The sequence below is a fragment of the Budorcas taxicolor genome, chromosome 3 (genome assembly GCF_023091745.1).
Source record: "Budorcas taxicolor isolate Tak-1 chromosome 3, Takin1.1, whole genome shotgun sequence".
NCBI classification, from domain to species: domain Eukaryota; kingdom Metazoa; phylum Chordata; class Mammalia; order Artiodactyla; family Bovidae; genus Budorcas; species Budorcas taxicolor.
This window is the reverse complement of record NC_068912.1, coordinates 91,331,587-91,349,193: the sequence shown is the minus strand read 5'-3', so window position 1 is coordinate 91,349,193 and position 17,607 is coordinate 91,331,587. Positions and strand designations below refer to the sequence as shown.

At 37.7% G+C, this 17,607-nt stretch overlaps 1 protein-coding gene across 1 annotated transcript in view; it reads right to left on the bottom strand.

Annotated features, from left to right (window-relative positions):
• USP24 (ubiquitin specific peptidase 24) overlaps positions 1 to 17,607 on the bottom strand; it is a 165,272-nt gene that overhangs the window by 99,475 nt on the left and 48,190 nt on the right. The window contains exons 5-17 of the mRNA XM_052636634.1: positions 16,791 to 16,913; positions 11,538 to 11,573; positions 11,144 to 11,209; positions 8,685 to 8,750; positions 6,453 to 6,527; positions 5,695 to 5,853; positions 4,445 to 4,559; positions 4,099 to 4,202; positions 3,489 to 3,596; positions 3,210 to 3,305; positions 2,961 to 3,122; positions 2,710 to 2,757; positions 769 to 828 (exon numbers count right to left, since the gene is read on the bottom strand). Coding sequence (XP_052492594.1) covers positions 769 to 828; positions 2,710 to 2,757; positions 2,961 to 3,122; positions 3,210 to 3,305; positions 3,489 to 3,596; positions 4,099 to 4,202; positions 4,445 to 4,559; positions 5,695 to 5,853; positions 6,453 to 6,527; positions 8,685 to 8,750; positions 11,144 to 11,209; positions 11,538 to 11,573; positions 16,791 to 16,913 — 1,218 coding nt within the window. The remainder of the gene's footprint in view (positions 1 to 768; positions 829 to 2,709; positions 2,758 to 2,960; positions 3,123 to 3,209; positions 3,306 to 3,488; positions 3,597 to 4,098; positions 4,203 to 4,444; positions 4,560 to 5,694; positions 5,854 to 6,452; positions 6,528 to 8,684; positions 8,751 to 11,143; positions 11,210 to 11,537; positions 11,574 to 16,790; positions 16,914 to 17,607) is intronic.

The window sequence follows — 17,607 nt, the reverse complement described above, 5'->3', positions numbered from 1 at the left end:
AGTTGAATCAAACGTCTCTAACAATCCTAAAAGTATCTAAAAGAAAGCTTTCATATTCTTTCTTGAGTTCTCACTTCTCAGAGCTGAATATTACAATTCTTCATCTGCCTTGTTTTTCCAGACCTAGCCATTTATCTAGAACCAAAGTAAAAATTTTTACAAGGGTGGACACTTTTTAAAAATATTTCCTCCTGTGCTAATCAATCACATCATTGTGAGACTGTACTGAGGGCACCTTGCTATTTTTGCTTTCAGTTACGTATTTTGTCAAGTGGGGGTCATTCAGGTATGTGTAAATGATTTTAGTGTCTTCACAGGTGAAGCAGAGGAAGTAAGAGGAAGGGAACCAACATTTACTGAAAGGCTGCTGGGCACTGTGCTAAGGGGACTTCATATAATGACTTAAGGATATGCAAACACCACTGATCAAGTAAAAATGATTTTTTGTTGTTGTTTAGTAATATTTTTTGGATGCGTACATTTAAACTTTTTAATTTTAAAGTAAAAAAGAGTGAAATAAGAGGGAAAGGGTTGGGGGCAGACAGTGGACGGTATAAAGGAAGCAAAGGAAAAGAGGACCAAGGAAGCCAAGGGTATCCTGGCGGAATCTACAGAAATAAAGTTAAGAAATAAAGGTCAGAATTTCTGAACACAACAATGGAACTTGGAATTTTAAGAGTGTCAAAAGCAGAGGGAAAGGGAATCAGTTGGAGGAGTAGAGGTAGCTGGGGGTGGGAGGGGAGTAAGAGGTGGGTGATCTTGTCTTACCCTTTGCTTAGTTTCTGTGTAGCCTGGCAGGGAGACATAATTCCCAGTCAGCCCACCTTGCTGCCTGGCAGGAAAGGGCATAGCATAGAAAAACACCTTTAGTGGCAGTATATAACTCACCCCCCTGCCTGGAGTCATGTCGGGGGCTTTGATCTTCCCACTGCCCCCCTTCAGCCACGGGTACTTTAAGAGAGTATTGCAAAAGCACTCAGTCAATGGAGAAGTGCTATGTAAATGCAAGTTGTTATTATTCGCAATGAAGGAATGGTACATCAGAATTTCCTTACTGGGAGCAGTGGGATATAAAAAATGAAGAATATTTCTTTCAAGACTAACAAAATGACTCCAAAATTCTCCCTGTTACTTTTTGAGTTTTGTTGTAAAACATCAGACATGAGTGAAGTGACTGCAAAGAGAAGCAATAAAGATGCAGCGATGCTACTGGCTAGAAAGGCTAAAGTAATGCTCAGCTGTAACAAGGAAGGAACAGGGGTCAGGAAGGATTTTCTGGTTTCAAAAGTCATTTCCCTGGAGGGAAGAAAAAGTCCCTTCAACTTTGACCTTCAGACCTATAAAGAAATGTATCTGTTACAGTGAAGAAAAGACCATTTTCTACAGATACCTTTTCTTTCTTATTATTAGTATCAAAAGATTTAAACTGCTTAAATAGCTCTGGATGAGTTTCAATCATAAAGACAGAGGGTGCTAAATTATCTGAATCGCTGAGCTGAGAAAACTGGAAAAATTCACATTGTATCTGAGTAGAAAGAGAGCAATGTTGTTGAATTAAAGGAATAATTTAACCATAACCTGAGGTACCAGCTCCAGTTTATGAATAATTTTAATGTAGAAAATTCACTTGATCAAATTTCAATGTCAGAAATATAACCCACAAAGTTCTTAAATGCCCCCAACTGAACTTTATGACCAAGCATAATTCAGGAGAATAAAAGCCTATGAGTTACCAAGGGCACTTAACATGAGTCTCTGAATTTACCAGTGTAAATTAACAGTATTCAAAATCCTTTAAACAAATACTTATGGGGAAAATCAAGAAATACGGTTTACCAACAGAACTGTTAAGTGGTTAGCTATTTACTAAAGTCTTTTCTTAAGTCAACAGTGAAATGAAACCCCTCTTGCTGTGAGGTTTCATGTTTCATCTGAGCAACCTGAGGGCCTGCGTGGAGGAGGAAGACGTGCTCTAATCAGGGCTGCTGAAACCACGGAGGCAGGCTCCAGGGAGTGGCCACTGAGGTCAGCCCTCTCCAAGAAGAGCCTTGATGTTTAAGGACCGCAGCGACAGGAGAGCTACAGCCATCGCTGGCCGTTCTGCAGCCCCCCCTTACCAAGGACAGACGTGAAGCCTCCAGCCACCTGGAGGTCAAAGCCCTGGAGGGGAGGGGCTCCCATGCACTCATCCCTACGCAGTCCCAGCAGCAGGTGCTCACGGAACAATCACTCTTCTGAGGAAGCACTTTAGGACCACGTCTGAACCAAGCATCCAAAAATGACTACATGCCAGCACTGAATGAGCCTCCTTCTCCCCTTCTTTCTCTCTTCTGACTCTTGGGAATTCCTCCATTTCTCTCTTACGGGAGAAAAATGGGCATGGTATTTATTAAACTTGTGCATATCTTGGATTTAATTTTAAAAAGAAAAACTAAGTTGAAGGTCTTATAATCTTATGAAAATAATATAGTAAAACTACTCTTTGAATGGGACTCTGGGTTTTTTTCCCTTTATGAGTCAATAATTCCCCAAGCTTTAAATAATAAAGCACAGGTCATAAGAAAATATTCAAACAGCAGTCTGTATCTGAATACTACTTGAAAAAACACGATAATAATTTACTATTATTTTAAAATTATAACTCAATTTATTAAATAGAATTATTAAATTAGTATACCTTTTACTTATACCTCATCTGCAAATTCTTACCTTGAATCCATCCTTCTTGTTTTTATCCAGACCTGACCATTCTCCAGGCTGAAAATTAATTTTAATAGAAACGTAAGTGACTTGGTAAAAGCAGTACCTATAATTTCCCAATTTTGGACTCTAAGATTAAAGAGCTTCCACACAGGACATTTAGCTTAATTTAAACAATAGGGGAGGAAAGTTATTTGGTTCTAGTTACTCAGACAATACTATTACTCTGACAACAAGACTAGACCAAAGGTAAAACCAACCCTTTTAATATCTTCTATGCATTTAATTATGTAGCTCCTCTTGATTGCTTCTTTCACTGCATACGCGTCACTAAGGATTGTCAGGTGCTCCTCCAGAGCTTGCTGAATAAGGCTACTGGGCAGCGTGGGGAGATGAGCCAGTTCCCAGAGCACATCCAGCACCTACGGTAAACCACATGTGGTGAGCCAGCCCATATGCAATTAAAGCTGTTTTAAGCGCTTAGAGCTGGAAAAATTTGATTCTCCTGCCTTTCCAGAAGTGGTCTCAAAGCGAGCTTCCCGGCCTATTCGTCCAATAAGGCTCAATAGCTTCTGTCTCACTCTATCGCTCTCAGTCTCCCAGCTCTGTAGAACGAAAAAGACAAGACATAAGAATTGCTCCCCAGTCCGTTTTGATCACACTGGCAAAATATGCAGAAACTTTAAACTTGGGCTAAAAAAGTTTAAGAAGAGTATGGTTAAATATTGCTTATCTAGAGGAAGGAGACCTCATTTTAGAGAAATTCAAAAGCACATTTGAGCACATACCTTCTGAATAAGAACAAACAAATGATTAAGCTGATCTGAATTAAACTTGACAGCTGCTGCAGCAATAATAGTATGAATGTTCTCAATCACAGTAGATGATTGTCCTGACTAGAAAAGAAGACATTGGGGAAAAAGTTAAGTCTTGGAACCTGGAAAAACACAAGTCTTTCCCCAGAGACATACAGAAGCAAAAGTAAAACAGTAACAAAAATAAATTGATTCTAGACTATCAGCATACACTTGCATGATAAAACTGGTAAGACTATACGAAGCAACCATTATTAGTGGTTATCAGTTGGCCTTATTTTAATTTCTTGAAGCATTAAATCTCTAAAAAGAAAAAAAGATGAGAACCAAGTTCTCAATCTGACATATTCATTTTAAGAGGAGAACAAAATATTTTCAACTGGCTTAAAAACAATTTATACTGATTAAGTTTATAAGAAATACATACTAATCTTTCACATTTTATAAACGATCTTGAGGGCTTTGCCCATAGATATTTTGAGTTCAATTAATACTTATTTATCCATGGGAGTAAGTCACCATCCTTCTCCTTCTCTGATTAAAAAATGTCAGAAAAGGGCAAAAGCAATTCTGATCAACTTACCTGTATCTTCCAAATTTTAGTGAGCTCATCTAATGACAGTTTACTGCCCAAGAGTTCAATAATTCCCTTTATACGGTCACAGTATTGTGCTTGGTCTATGTTGCCTAAGAGAAGAAACACCAGAGAGGCAGACAGATATAATGAACGCTGACTTTCTAAACATGATTCTATTAATTCAAAGCAACAGGAACTTGCTATAAGATTATTTAAAGGCTAGTACAAAATAAAGATGACAATAGAAAAAATAAATAAAGGCTAATATAGTCAAAGCAACAATTTCATACATTTTTAACACAAAAGTATATTATTATGAGTTAGGTAACTTTTTAAAGGTAAGTTAACTTACCTTCCAATGCGATTGACAGAACTGAGTTTTCAACTAGCCAGTCTAACAATCTGTCTGTATCTATAGCATTCTTCACAGATTTGGATAAAGTGCTATCTTCTATGAGTTTGGTTACCTAAAAAGACAGGATTATTGTGATTTAATCTAATGCAAATATTCATAATCAAAATCTTCACATATATCTTGTGACTTTTACAGTATTACAATGTAGTCTGATAATTAGCCTAAATGTATCAAAGGCCAGTTATTAGAAGTTAATAGACTACCTATTTTTAATGTCTTTAAAAAGAACACAGCTCACATTCCCTGGGCCACTGCTGACTGGCTCAGGGAAGCACATCCGACCCAAACTTCAATCAGAGAGTGTCTCCAAGTTCTATACTTGGGACCCGAGAGAAAGCATCAGTCCTTCCCCGGTCACGAGAACTATCCGTGGCCATGTCTACCTTATGAAGACGCCACTCTACATGGAGAGAGAGAACAAAGAAAAGCAGAGATAAGACCTGGACAGAGTCCTGGCCGTGGTTTGGTCTTGGATTCTTGTTGGTCCTGTTGCCCACCCGTGTCTCTGACCTTACGAGGTTTGGCTATTTTTATGAGATAGCCCAGCCTTCTTTTATTAAATTCTTCTTTTAATTTAAAATAATTCAAGAATCACTCAAATGATCAAGTGATTCACTCAAGAATCAAGAGTTATTTGTAGCCAAGGATCCTAATTAGTACAAAACTGAAGGAAAATAATTGGAATTATGGCTGAACTCTATTGGCCCCACCTATCACTCACCAAAACCAACTAAGCTCATGGAAAGTTTAGGAAGCTGCAAGATCTTATTTCCATCATTTTGCTTAGACCACTCCAGTTGTAAACTAAACAAAATTTTGCCCGAACCCTAGTTAAAAGATTTGGTTTAAGTAAGTGCATATCTGAAATATAATAAAAGTAATTATACCCTTGGGGTAAAAAGTAAACATTAAACTTCATATTCCGAGGAACTGTGTTTCAGAAAAATCTCACTAAAACACTGAATACTTCATAGGATGAATTCTGAACGTAATACATATGAAAGTATTACTTTATTAAGAGACAACTGTAAACACAGACCATTTTATATATAATCACTGTTATCTCTTTTTGTGGGATTGCAAGAAATTATTATTCATTTCCCAACATTTTTACACTAATAACAACTTTTGGAAGAGCTTAAGAGTATCTATACTTTAAGTCTTCTAGAAGCAAGTGCAAGACTTACTTCTTTGAGGGAATTCATTTTGGCACTGAAATGTGGTGATTTCAGCATGCGCAGCAGGATGTCTAGTCGAAGGTCGTCCACGACGGTCACCAGATCCGGCTGGAAGCGCATGCAAAGTAACTTGATGGCAGACAAGAGCTCAGGGATGCTAACCAATCTCTTTCATTTAAAAAGAACACACACACACACACACACACACACACACACACACACATACACAGAGAAAACAAAAAGGAACCGATAAAACATTTTGATACCAATTCTTCCACACACAGGAATAAAGGACATATTCAGTGACCACGATCTAGTGGTGCTTCACATGGTTGATGAACTACATTCTGCTTTTAACCAAAACTCAGTGCATGACTGCAAAGAAAAGAGAAGGGGTCTGAGAGAAAGTCAAGGCAGACAAAATGAATCATGTTAGAACAACTCTGGCTAGCTTTTAGTACCAAATTATTTTAAAGCTTCTTCAATGCTATACCAATTGTACTACTATCAAAACCAGCATGTTAGTTAAATTCTTAATGGTGTCACTTACTGAGAACCCTCCATTCATTTTATTGACTGAAGTTAACACCAACCATTTGGTACTTCAGAAAATAACATTTTTTTGGTCAAGAAATGTAAAATTAATTTCATGTGAGCTGTATGTGACCAGAATCCAAAGAGCAATGACATGTGAACCTTGCCCCAAGTCCTGGTTCTGCTTCTGTGGACCAACATGTGCTGCAATCCCGAGACTGGGGATGCATTACCTTGTCTTTGAGGTCCTTTTCCTCCACACTCCGCACATCCTGGATTGTATTAAGGATGACTGGGTCTAGCATGGGCTGTAGGAAAAAAGTGCTAAAGTTAATAAGGACCCTTGAATCTGTCCTTAAACTAGAGAGGGGATCCTTCTTCATTCACACTTCACAAAGGAGAAGGTACAACGCAAAGATCTGAATCTAGTATCAGACTTCCACTAACTAACTAACACCATCCCAAGTAAACCCTTTTAACTGATTCTGAGCCTCAGCTTCTTTACTATCATATGGGTGCAGTTCCTCTTTACTTTCTTGTAAGGGTCCTTTGAAGGGCAGCCAAAGACAACCAAAGACAACCAAAGACACACAGACTGACTTAAAGTATTAAACATGAGTATGTATGTATTTTGCATTTGATTTTTAAAGAATAAACAGAAGCACAAACCACAAAAATATGATGCTTTATGCACTTACTTTTGTTAGCTGATACGTAAATGAGGCCTACAGATAAGACTCATACAACATACTGTTTGTTCCTGAATGGTAGCATAGCCAGATAACTAACTCTAAGTAATATATGAGAAGTAGTGAAAAATTAGCAAGGTCTAAATGATCACTTGTCTTTAAGTAAAATAATTTTTTTTAAGTAAATTAAGTTTTAAACTTATCTGGTGACTAGAAAATATTTGGCTGTCAAAGCAAGAACACATCAGCAATGAATTAAAATGCCATCATGCAATCATCCACATAGAATTCCCTTATTTACACTTATGCCAACTGTATAGTGAAAACAGGTTTGTCAGGATAAGAGGCAAGTCACATTGTTCTTGTCAAGCATGTGCCAGCCTTACTTAGCTTTTACCATAACTCTGTGGGACAGGTATGGGTATTACTACTACTTTACAGATAAATAGGGAAGCCAAGTCCCAGGGGTCACTTTAGTCTTCTAAAGGAGCAAGTGTTAGAGACAGTATTAACATACATAACTACAGCATGAATTTATTGCCAAGTGAATTTAAGGTTGGATGTGTTGTTGTTTCAGTTGCTACTGCAGGAAGTTAAGCATACTTTGGTTGGAAATCCATAAACTTTTTTTTAAAAGAACACTGTCTTATATATAAAACCTGGAATTCTAAAGAACTTAGTATTAAGTAGCAGTTGGAATATTTGCACTAAATCTCTTTCCATGGAGCAATGCATGGATAAAGAGTATGCATTTAAAAATTCAATCCTGGCTTTGATTATTAAAAAGCCAATTACTAAATTGCTAATATAGATTATTAAATTATTAAGTTAAATCATTTTGCCTCTTTATGTTTCAGTGTTTCACTACAAAACAAATGATTATATTCATATGCTTATAAGTGAGAGAACACTAGATGTCTCTAAAGACTTTAATATCAGAATGAAGAAATACTTAGTCACTCTGCTTCATTTAAATAATTTTGCAGAATTACTCTGAAATCTAAAGAAGGCACTTAAAACTTAGAAATAACAGAAATTTCCAGAACCTACTAAAGAAAAAAAATCCCATCTCCCTTGTTAAAATGGCCTTACGTACCCTAGACATTAGAAATGAGGAACAGTGCATACTATTTGCTCCCAAAGGCACTAAGCTTTCAAAACTATTTATGGTGATTTTTAAAAAAATCTCTGTGACAGCTAAGTTTCACAGACATATTTTTATAAAGAAAATAATAAATGGAGGTATTTCAACATGACATTTTATTCAGTAAAATTTGTTAACTGAAATGGAAAGGCAACCCGAAAGTGCAATGGGCCCTAAGCATCAGAAAGCTCAACACTCACAGCTCTGACTATCCTATGACCCGCTGACGTGCAGACAAGATGTGCTGTCAAACTGTTACTCGGATTCTCAGTGACTTGGCTAGAGGGAGCCCAGCAGGCCACTCAACACTGTTTAACGAAATGCTGAATCCTTAAATAACCCTGTGAAGGGGAAAGAAAGTTGGGGGGCGGGGGGTGTTGAAAGCTATAATCTGTAATTATATGTGATAAAATGATAAATTGAAAAGATAAGTAACCTTAAATGTTTAGACGTTACCTATAACTTTTTAATCACTTTTATTTATCTTCTGATAAAATTTTCACTACAAGGATAGCTAATAAAAAGCAGTTATTCTGATTGGCACAATTCTGAACCATCTGATAAAAAGATAATTTTTACTGTTTGTATGCCTTAGATCACTTTTGAAATAAGTGTAAAATGGTTTATCTTACCTGTACCACTGAGGAATTGAGGTACTCTGCACACACCCCTAAGGGCTGCACTAGTGCTGAGACTGCCTGAAGAAAAGACAGCAAATGTGAGAAATAACTGTGAGCAAGTTCTTTCCTTTCAACATTAAACAAATCCTTTTTTATATGTCAGAGAACATTTTATACTCTTGGGCAGGAAAAGCTGATATAAAGATGTCAATTCATTTAAATTATTATAGAAATTTAATGTAAACTTAAATCATACTATGCCAATAAAACTTCTTTCAAGGCTTGGATGAGATGATTCTAAAGTTCACATTGTAGAGTAATAAAAATTTTTATTTGAAAAACGAGAGAATAGTTGGGAAAGGAATGAAATGTGCCTTTAACAAAGAAAACATTTAAGACTTTCATTAAGAAATCTATAAAACTTTACAGAAATACATAAATGGTCCAAATAAATGAGGAAAGATCATGTTCTTGAAGGGAAAGGACTAGTATTATAAACATGTCAATTCTCTACACCTACAAACAGAACACAATTCCACACATGATCTTGGTGGCACTTTCTGCAGGAGATCCTGACACGTTGCCTATATTTGGAAAAATAGAAACATGAGAATGATCAAGAAAATCTGATAAAAGGAAGATGCTGAGCAAAGCTGGCACTACCAAGAATGAAAATAGTGGAGAAACAGTATCAAAATGGCAGTGACCGAGTGAGTGAACAACAGAAGTCCAGGAACAATTCACATATAACGTATACACACACTCAGACACTTTATAAAGTCAACAAATCAAAACAGTGAGAAAAGAAAACAACAACAACCTTGTCGGGAAAAAAAGGAATGTTCTTCAGAAGATCTTAAAATAATTAGTTACCCTTTTGGAAGAAAATAAAACTGGATTTCTATCTTATGTGACATATATAAACAAATTCTAAATGAACTCAAGAACTAAGTTTAAAAAATGAAATTGTTTTGAGTATAAAAAGGAATGAGTACTTTTATAAACTTTGAGATGGCAACGAGAACATCCCTCAAGCAAATTAGAAAAATTTTAAGCCATTTGGGAAAAACTGACACAAAAAGACACCATCAGCAGAAATGAAAAAAGAAGAGAAAAATCTTAGAGAAATCTTTAGCCTCAAGACATCTGATAACGAGGACAAGCCTAGATTTCTATATATCCACCATTAGCCAATTTTCATCCAAGTAGCGGAGAAACTTCGAGCTTCTCTGTTTGTTTAAATACACTTTGCAGGAAATTAGTGGGTGTTTCATTTAACCTTTAAAAAAAATGAAGTCTATTTCTATTATTGCCCAGTGACCTACATAGGCAGTTCTTAAGAAATAAGCAAGCTGGATAAAACCCTCTATCTGAATAGGTTTTGTCTTGCTTTTCCAGTCACTACCTATTATCTTCCAGGTCAATAAAGTCCTCTCTAACATACTTGATCCATTTAATGGGGATCAAAACGTCAGCCTAACAACCTAGTCAAGGTTCAGGGAGGGAGAAGAGGCCTCTGATCAGTGTCACTAGAAGTATTCATGATCTGCTTGACCTCTGGTCTTCAGGAGTAAGCAGCAGGTGGCAAGCAATAGTCTATTAACAAGCAGAGCGTCAGTCTCTCTCCTTGATTGTTGTCACTGCTCTCATGCAAAGATGGGCGACTGGGGATAGCTGAACAGCCACGGTCCCACAGAAATAACGGGTGTTACTCTAAGCACAATTTGTATCAGTTAGGCACATTATTTTACAACATGGTTTTCTACTCTGGTCAATTGCAGTAGCTGGCACAGTGTCTTCTACATGGCAAGTACATAATAAGTAGTTTCTAATTGAATGATTAGAGAACAGAATGAAGTGCTTTCAGTTACAAACAAGTAGTCTGTGAAAAATTAAAGATGAAGTTATTCCCCTTACCATAAGGTTAAATTTTTTGAGAAAGTGAAGTTGACATGAAAACATACTGGTAACTGTACCTAAGTGGTGATTCTAAGCTCCAGTTACAGCCCTTTATTACCTACGAATCTCTGTAATACCAAAAAGCTGACTGAACAATCTTAAAATATTTTATTTGCTTCTGGTACTATAAATAAATTGTGACTTAACTGAGGTATAAGATTGCTATGTACATATATACTTGCCACACGCAGCAATTATCCCTAAACAGCAAGATAATTTCATATAACCACTACAAGTAAGGAGTTAAGAGAAAAACATTACAAAGAGAAATGAATGTGGTGGAAAAACAAAAACAACAAAACACAACCAAACACTCTACCCTAAAATTTGGTTATTATGATTAAGAAAGAGTAAACATTTCTGTGCTTATCAGAACCATGGGAGCTACTCCCATAAAGATTAACTTGAGTTTTAACATTTAATTTAATGTGTCCAGACAATGTCCCGGGGGTTACACAGCAAGCTCAATGAAGTGAACTTCCACACTGTGTACATACAGCGGTTTAACTTACCCCAAGTTCTATATCTTCTGAATGGAGCTTGGCTTGGATTACCGCAAATCCACCTAATTCTCCAAACTGAGAAGAAAAAAGGTATACATTAATTTTAAAATACTATACTTTAATAATTTAGCAAGCAACTACAGCTCACATTCTAGTTTATCAATGTGCTTATAACCTTGGTCTTCAGAGTCACCACAAAGATGATTCTAATGCTCCTGTGATACACTACAGGGGATGCACCAAGTCCTAAAGCTGATGTTTATCTGTTTAAACAGCACATATAAAAAAGAGGAAGAAATGATAAAACATATTTGATTATTCTCTGTAGCTGTCATCTACCTGAAACTCTAGGAAAGCTCATTAGGAAATGAAAAACATGCCCATATTAATAAAAGCTGTATACCTTATTTACCAAATCCACAAGCCATCCATGAGGCTCCTATGAGAAAAGAAAACAGAAATTGAAATGGTGATACAAAAACTTCCCTACTAAGTCTCGTATTTCTTTTATCCTAAATCAGAAAGTTGGAAAACAATTTAACATTATTTCAAAAGGTTTTCCCAAATGTTTCTTAATGTGAATCTTTGACATTACTGAAAACAATTTTAGAAGTAAGTCTGTATGTTGATGGGATTGCTACAATACAAAGCATTTATGCATTTTGGGTAGGTGAGATCAGTTGTTTAAGCTTTCTGAGGTACAGGATAACTAATTATTAACTCAGAGTAGCAAATCAAGAGATTAAAGATTTAGTCCCAGCTGTACCATTAATTAGTGTGCTAGAGTAAGCACTTCTTTTCTCCTCCTTTTCTTCCTTTGTTTCCTCTCTCAGGCATTCACTGTTCTAGAAGCTGCATAATGTTCCAGTGGCTTGATACAGAACAGTGATGAAGAAGAGATGCGCTATGTGCTTTCATGGGATTCATATTCCAGCAGGGTTGATAGAGACAAGTAAACCAACACATAATTCATTCAGGTTGTGCATTTCCACAAAAGGCCCTCAAATGAGAAATAAGAGCCCACTCTGTTCAGAGTGGTGGTCAGAGAAAATCTCTTTGAAAAGGCAGTCTTTAATCTAGAACTTAAAGGATGAGACAGATTTAGCCATTCAAAGAACAGTCCAGGCAGAGAGGCTAAAATGGAAAAGCTCCTGTTTGGGGAAGGCAGAAAAGCCTACCTTCATCTGAAAAACGGAGAGGCAACTCTCCCAACTGGGAGGTGGTGAGCAGGGGAGAATGGCACAGATTAAACCGTAGCGAGAAGAAAAGCTGGAACATGCAGAAATTTGTAGACTGTGATTAGAAAGAAAGCAACAGAGGTGTTTAAAGCAAGAAAATGATACATTTTATGTTTTAAGGGGACTCTTAAAATTATGTGGAGAATGGAAAGGAAGGGATGAATGGAAGAGTGAAGAGCAGAGATACCAGAGGGAAGACTAGTGTAGTAACTGGGCAGGACGTGACGGTGTTGGAGTGGGATGGTGGCAGAAGACACAGAGAGACGCCAACCAAAGATCTACGTGAGACTGAATCAAAGGGCCTGTTTATGCTTTGGATATGAATACGAATCATGGCTGATTCCTATGTTTTCAGCTTGGGTGTCTAGGTAGATGGTGATGCCATTTACTGAAAGGGTAGAGAATGAAGGCTGGGGAAAAATAATGAAGTTCTGCTTCAGGCACAGTCTGAGATGTCTCTGTGGTAACCAAGTGGAGACGGCTGGCTCTTCAAGTCTGCTGTGCTCAGGAAAGAGGTCTGGGCCACAGAGATATAAAGCAGAGGGCCATCAGCACAAAGATGACACTTAGATCTGTAAGAATGGAAGCTATTTCTTACAGAGAGTGTGGTGAACGAAGAGAAGAAGGCTCTGGATGAGTCAAGAAAGGAGAGGTAGCTGAGGGGGCACGCAGAAAGCAGCAGACTATAGGAAGGAAGTTTCAAGGAAGAAGAAACTGTGACCATTGATGCTGACTGGGGCAAGAGATGGTGTCTCTGGATCCAGAAGCACAGTACCTTAATGACAGCAGTTTCAGTGAACTGGTGGCAAAAGGAGGAGGGATGGAATGCCTAGAAGATCTAATGGAGACTTCAGTCTAGCTGCCTCAAACATCTCTCCAACTGAAAACAACTAACATCAAACATTTAAGGGCTTCCCTGGTGGTCCGGTAGTTAAGAATCTCCCTTGCAATGCAAGGGACTCCAGTTCAATCCCTGGTCTAGGAAGATACCACATGCTGCGGAGCAACTCAGCCCATGCACCACAACTACTGAGCCCACGTGTGCAACTGCTGCAGCCTGCACGCCTAGAAGCTGTGCCCCACAAGAGAAGCCACCACACTGCGCCTGCAGAGCAGTCCCCACTCACTGTAGCTAGAGAGAGCCTGCTCACAGCAACAAAGAGCCACTGCAGCTTCAAAAAATTTTTAAATTAAAAAAAAATCTTTTAAAACATAGAACTGAGTCGGCAAAACGTCCTCAGAAGTGTAACCAAAAAAAAAAAAGAGAGAAAGCAGAAATCCTGTGAAGTAAACAAACCGTGAGGCCAACTATCATGCTGCAGGCATCTATGGAACTGAGGGGATCCCTAGCTTCCGTTTTCATAGCCTTACGGTGGCTCAGAAGCAGGACACAACGCCAGTATGGGGCTCAGAGACTAAGAAGAGGTTGTCACAGAAAGCAAGAACCCAAAGTGCTACAGCCTGAATGTAGAGTGAACTGAAATAAACTTACTGTGGAATGGAAACAATAAGCCTACCTTGACTCTGATAGTGGATGGCGAGGAGAAAAAAATTCTCCAGGAATTTATAAACATCTAATTGTCTTCACATGGCTTTGCTGCTCTAATTCAAATTGACTTTATGGTCTGAAAAACCTTGAGTTGAATATTTATTCTAAAATGGTCCCAAATCATAGTATTCCCAGGCACCCAGAAGAAGTAAATCCTTTTTGGAGGAAAGAACTTGCAACTCAGGCCTCAAAAAATGTCCCTAAATTCCAAGAAACATAAGTTCATAGAAAATTAAAGAAACAAGTATAAATATGTTTTTCTACACACACATAAACAAACAAGTGAGTAAAAGTTGGCAGAATCAGACCAGCTTTTAGATATCAGACATAGCATATAAGTTAAGCATTAAACGAGGAGGAGACTGAAAATATGACTCAAGAATATGAGATAATTAGAAACGAGCAGAGTCGAACTGGACCACAGATCTGAAAAACGTCATCTCAAACACTGCACAGGAAAACAAACAGATAAAATATATGAAAGAGGCTAAGGGACATAAGAACAGAATGAGAAGGTTGAACATGTAGCCATAGTTCTAGAAGAGACTACTGGGGAAAAGGCAGTATTTTAAAAGGTAATGGCTGAGAATTTTCCAGAACTGATACAAGATATACATCCTTAGTTTTGGAAATTAAATGCATCTGAGGCAAAATAAACAAAAAGAATATCTCAGTTAACTGTAGTGAGAGTCAAACTGCCAAATATCTAAGAGAAACAGATCTCAAAAAATAGCCATGAAAAGAGACTTCTTAAAAACAAACAATAGTCAGACCATCAGCCGACTTTCAAAAGCAATACTCAAGGCCAGAAGACACTGAAATGATATCTGTGATATTCTGACACAAAACATATGTCAATCTAGAATTTAAAACCCAGAAAAAATGTTCTTCAAGTAACAGGAAATAAAATCAACATTAGGCCATCAAAAACAAAGACTCAGCCACCAATGGACCCCTTATGAGAGGACAATTCACAGGATGTACTCCAGGAAGAAGCAAACTTATCCCAATGGAAGGCCTGAAATACAGACGAAATGGTACACAGAGAGACAGCGTGCAGACGGGGCTAAGTCAAGGCACTGCCTAAAATCAGGTGGACGGTGCCTATTAGAGGGGAATAAAACGAGACAGGAGAGGACCAGGACAACGCATAACAAAGACAAAAGGAGGAGTCAGGTGAGGAATGGGCACACAGAACATAACAAGGTCTTCACGTACTGCTCAGAGGAGGGTAAGGATAGTGATGAAACGTATGCTTTGTTTAGGTTATAAGTTAAAACGTCAGAGTAAGCACTAAAAGAGTAACTGAGAGGGAAGGACATGGAAGCTTTCATCTGGTTGGTTGTGAAGAGGGACACAGCACAATGCTGAAGCTAGAGGTGGATGCAGTGTCAAAGGCAGGATTTTTAAAAACGGGAAAATACTAGACCATGAAATACACAATGGGAGTAACTGATAAAGAGAAAAACTGAGCATACCAAAGAAAGAACAGAAATGCTAAGGTGTAAAACGCTTGAGAAGGCCACTGGAGAGGAGAGGGTACACGGGGCCTTTGCACGAGAGAGAATTCCTTTCACGATAATGAGAGGAAATTAGAGACTGAACGTTTCTGGGTGTCTGTTGCTGCATATATTAACTGGGCAGGGGAGAGAAAGAACATTTGCTGAGTACTTACTAAAGTGACCCACTGTGTTCAGTGTTTTTGTATACATTTGTCATTGCATAGTCATGACAATATTGAAGATGAGATTTTCATATCTTGAGAGGCAAGGCTATATTCAGAATTCAGACTATGGAGCTAGCTCACATAGGTCCCTGCTATAACTAGGCTTGTGAATTTGGACAAGCAGTTAACCTCTGCGTGCCTCAAATTTCTCATCTACAGAATGGGGTAAAAATAATACCTAACTCACAGAGTTGCTGTGGAGGTTAAATTTCACAGGATATACTCACTGTCCTTTCCACTCAGCTCTCACCTCCTCCCTGGAGTACTGCCTGACCCTCCAAGGTGGCAACTCCTTTCCCTATATCCCATGAATAGCACATTATTATTACAATTGCACCTGTTGTTTGTTACACTGTGATTTTTTTAAATTTCCTATTTCCTCCACTATGCTGTAAGTTAGAAACCATGTCTTATTACTCTATACTAAGGGCAAGAACTACCTATGCAAGAACTATTAATATCTCCAAAATCTAGAATAATGCCAGACACACAGCAAATGTTCAATGAACGATCACTGAACTAAACCTCTGCTTCTACTAAAGCAATGGACAAGTTTCTTATCTACTACGTTGACTTCTTTCAAATATTTCTCCAAAACCAAAACAGTGTTTGATCAACAAACTGTTTGAATTATGTGCTCTTTGTGGGTATGTTATTGGCACATTGTAGACTTTTAAATATAAAATGAAGATATTGGCCTGTGCTTGAAAAAAAACAAAAGCTTTAAAGCTTGTGGAGTTTAGAAGAAAAATATATGTGAGATTAATTATTATTTTTTCTAGCAATAACTAGTCATTTCAAGTAATTTCAAAAGCTCTAGCTTCTCAAATGTCTCTAAGAAACTGGGACACCCATTAAACAGGGGTTCTGGTAATTCAATAAATAGGGCACTTTTCACGTCATGCAGTTATTTCTTATTCACCAAACATTTCAAATCTATAAAGTTCCTCATGAGGTTAATTCACAGCTATGGAAAAATACGCAATAGCTGAAAAAACTGTTGAAATATTGAGCTATTTTAAGAGCTACATGGAGTATTTGCCGTTTTTCATGGGCTATTTTAATCTTTCCATGTAAACTGTCATTTTTGTGGTAGACAAATCTTTTTCAATACATAAAACTATGAGACAAAACTATGTTTACCTTTTGGAAAGTAGATACAGGTGAAATAGCAAACATATTCCCCTCTCCAAATACTTCTGCCCAATTCCTTTGAGACACTTTCATTCTGTTTTTAAAATGGTATTCATTATCAGGATTGAAAGCCTATTAGATTCAAACAGAACAGAGAAACATTATTATTATCTATTTCTATAGCAACACATATTAGCATTAGAAAAGAAGATAAAAATATCACCTTGGACTTCCTCATTAATGGAATCTTTCAAGTATCTCAACAAAACATACTCCTTAGCAAGTGCTGAGGAGCAAATGGCCAAAGTACTACTCTCCTGCTTCGCTCAATGTTTGCTATGGGGAAAGAGAAGGAGAGCTTAGGACCAGAGGTCTGAGCGAAGGCGAGGTGAAGCCAATGCTGCAAATGTCCTAGGGCCGCCACCAGTGGAGATGGGCAATAAGGCAGTGAAGACAGAAGTTAGGAGGCAGGGACTTCTGGCAGTCCAGTGGTTAAGACTCCACACTCCCAGTCCAAGAGGCATGGGCTGAGTACCTGATTGCGGAACTAAGATTTGGATGCTGCATGAGACAGCCCCAGCAAAACAAGTTAGGAGGGAATACACGAGCCCCGCTTCCTCTTGCAGCTACTGTAACTAATCAGAGGAAAGCCTGGAAACCAAACTACATCCGCACCCTATATGATAGTATTTGTGATGTGAATAATAAGAGAAACAAAAGGGAAAGCGATTTAACCATTCTAATCAATCATTAAGCAATTTAATCATTTTATTCATTCTATTTTATATATTTCTTTAAAACTGAAAGCACAGATTGGCTGCTCTAC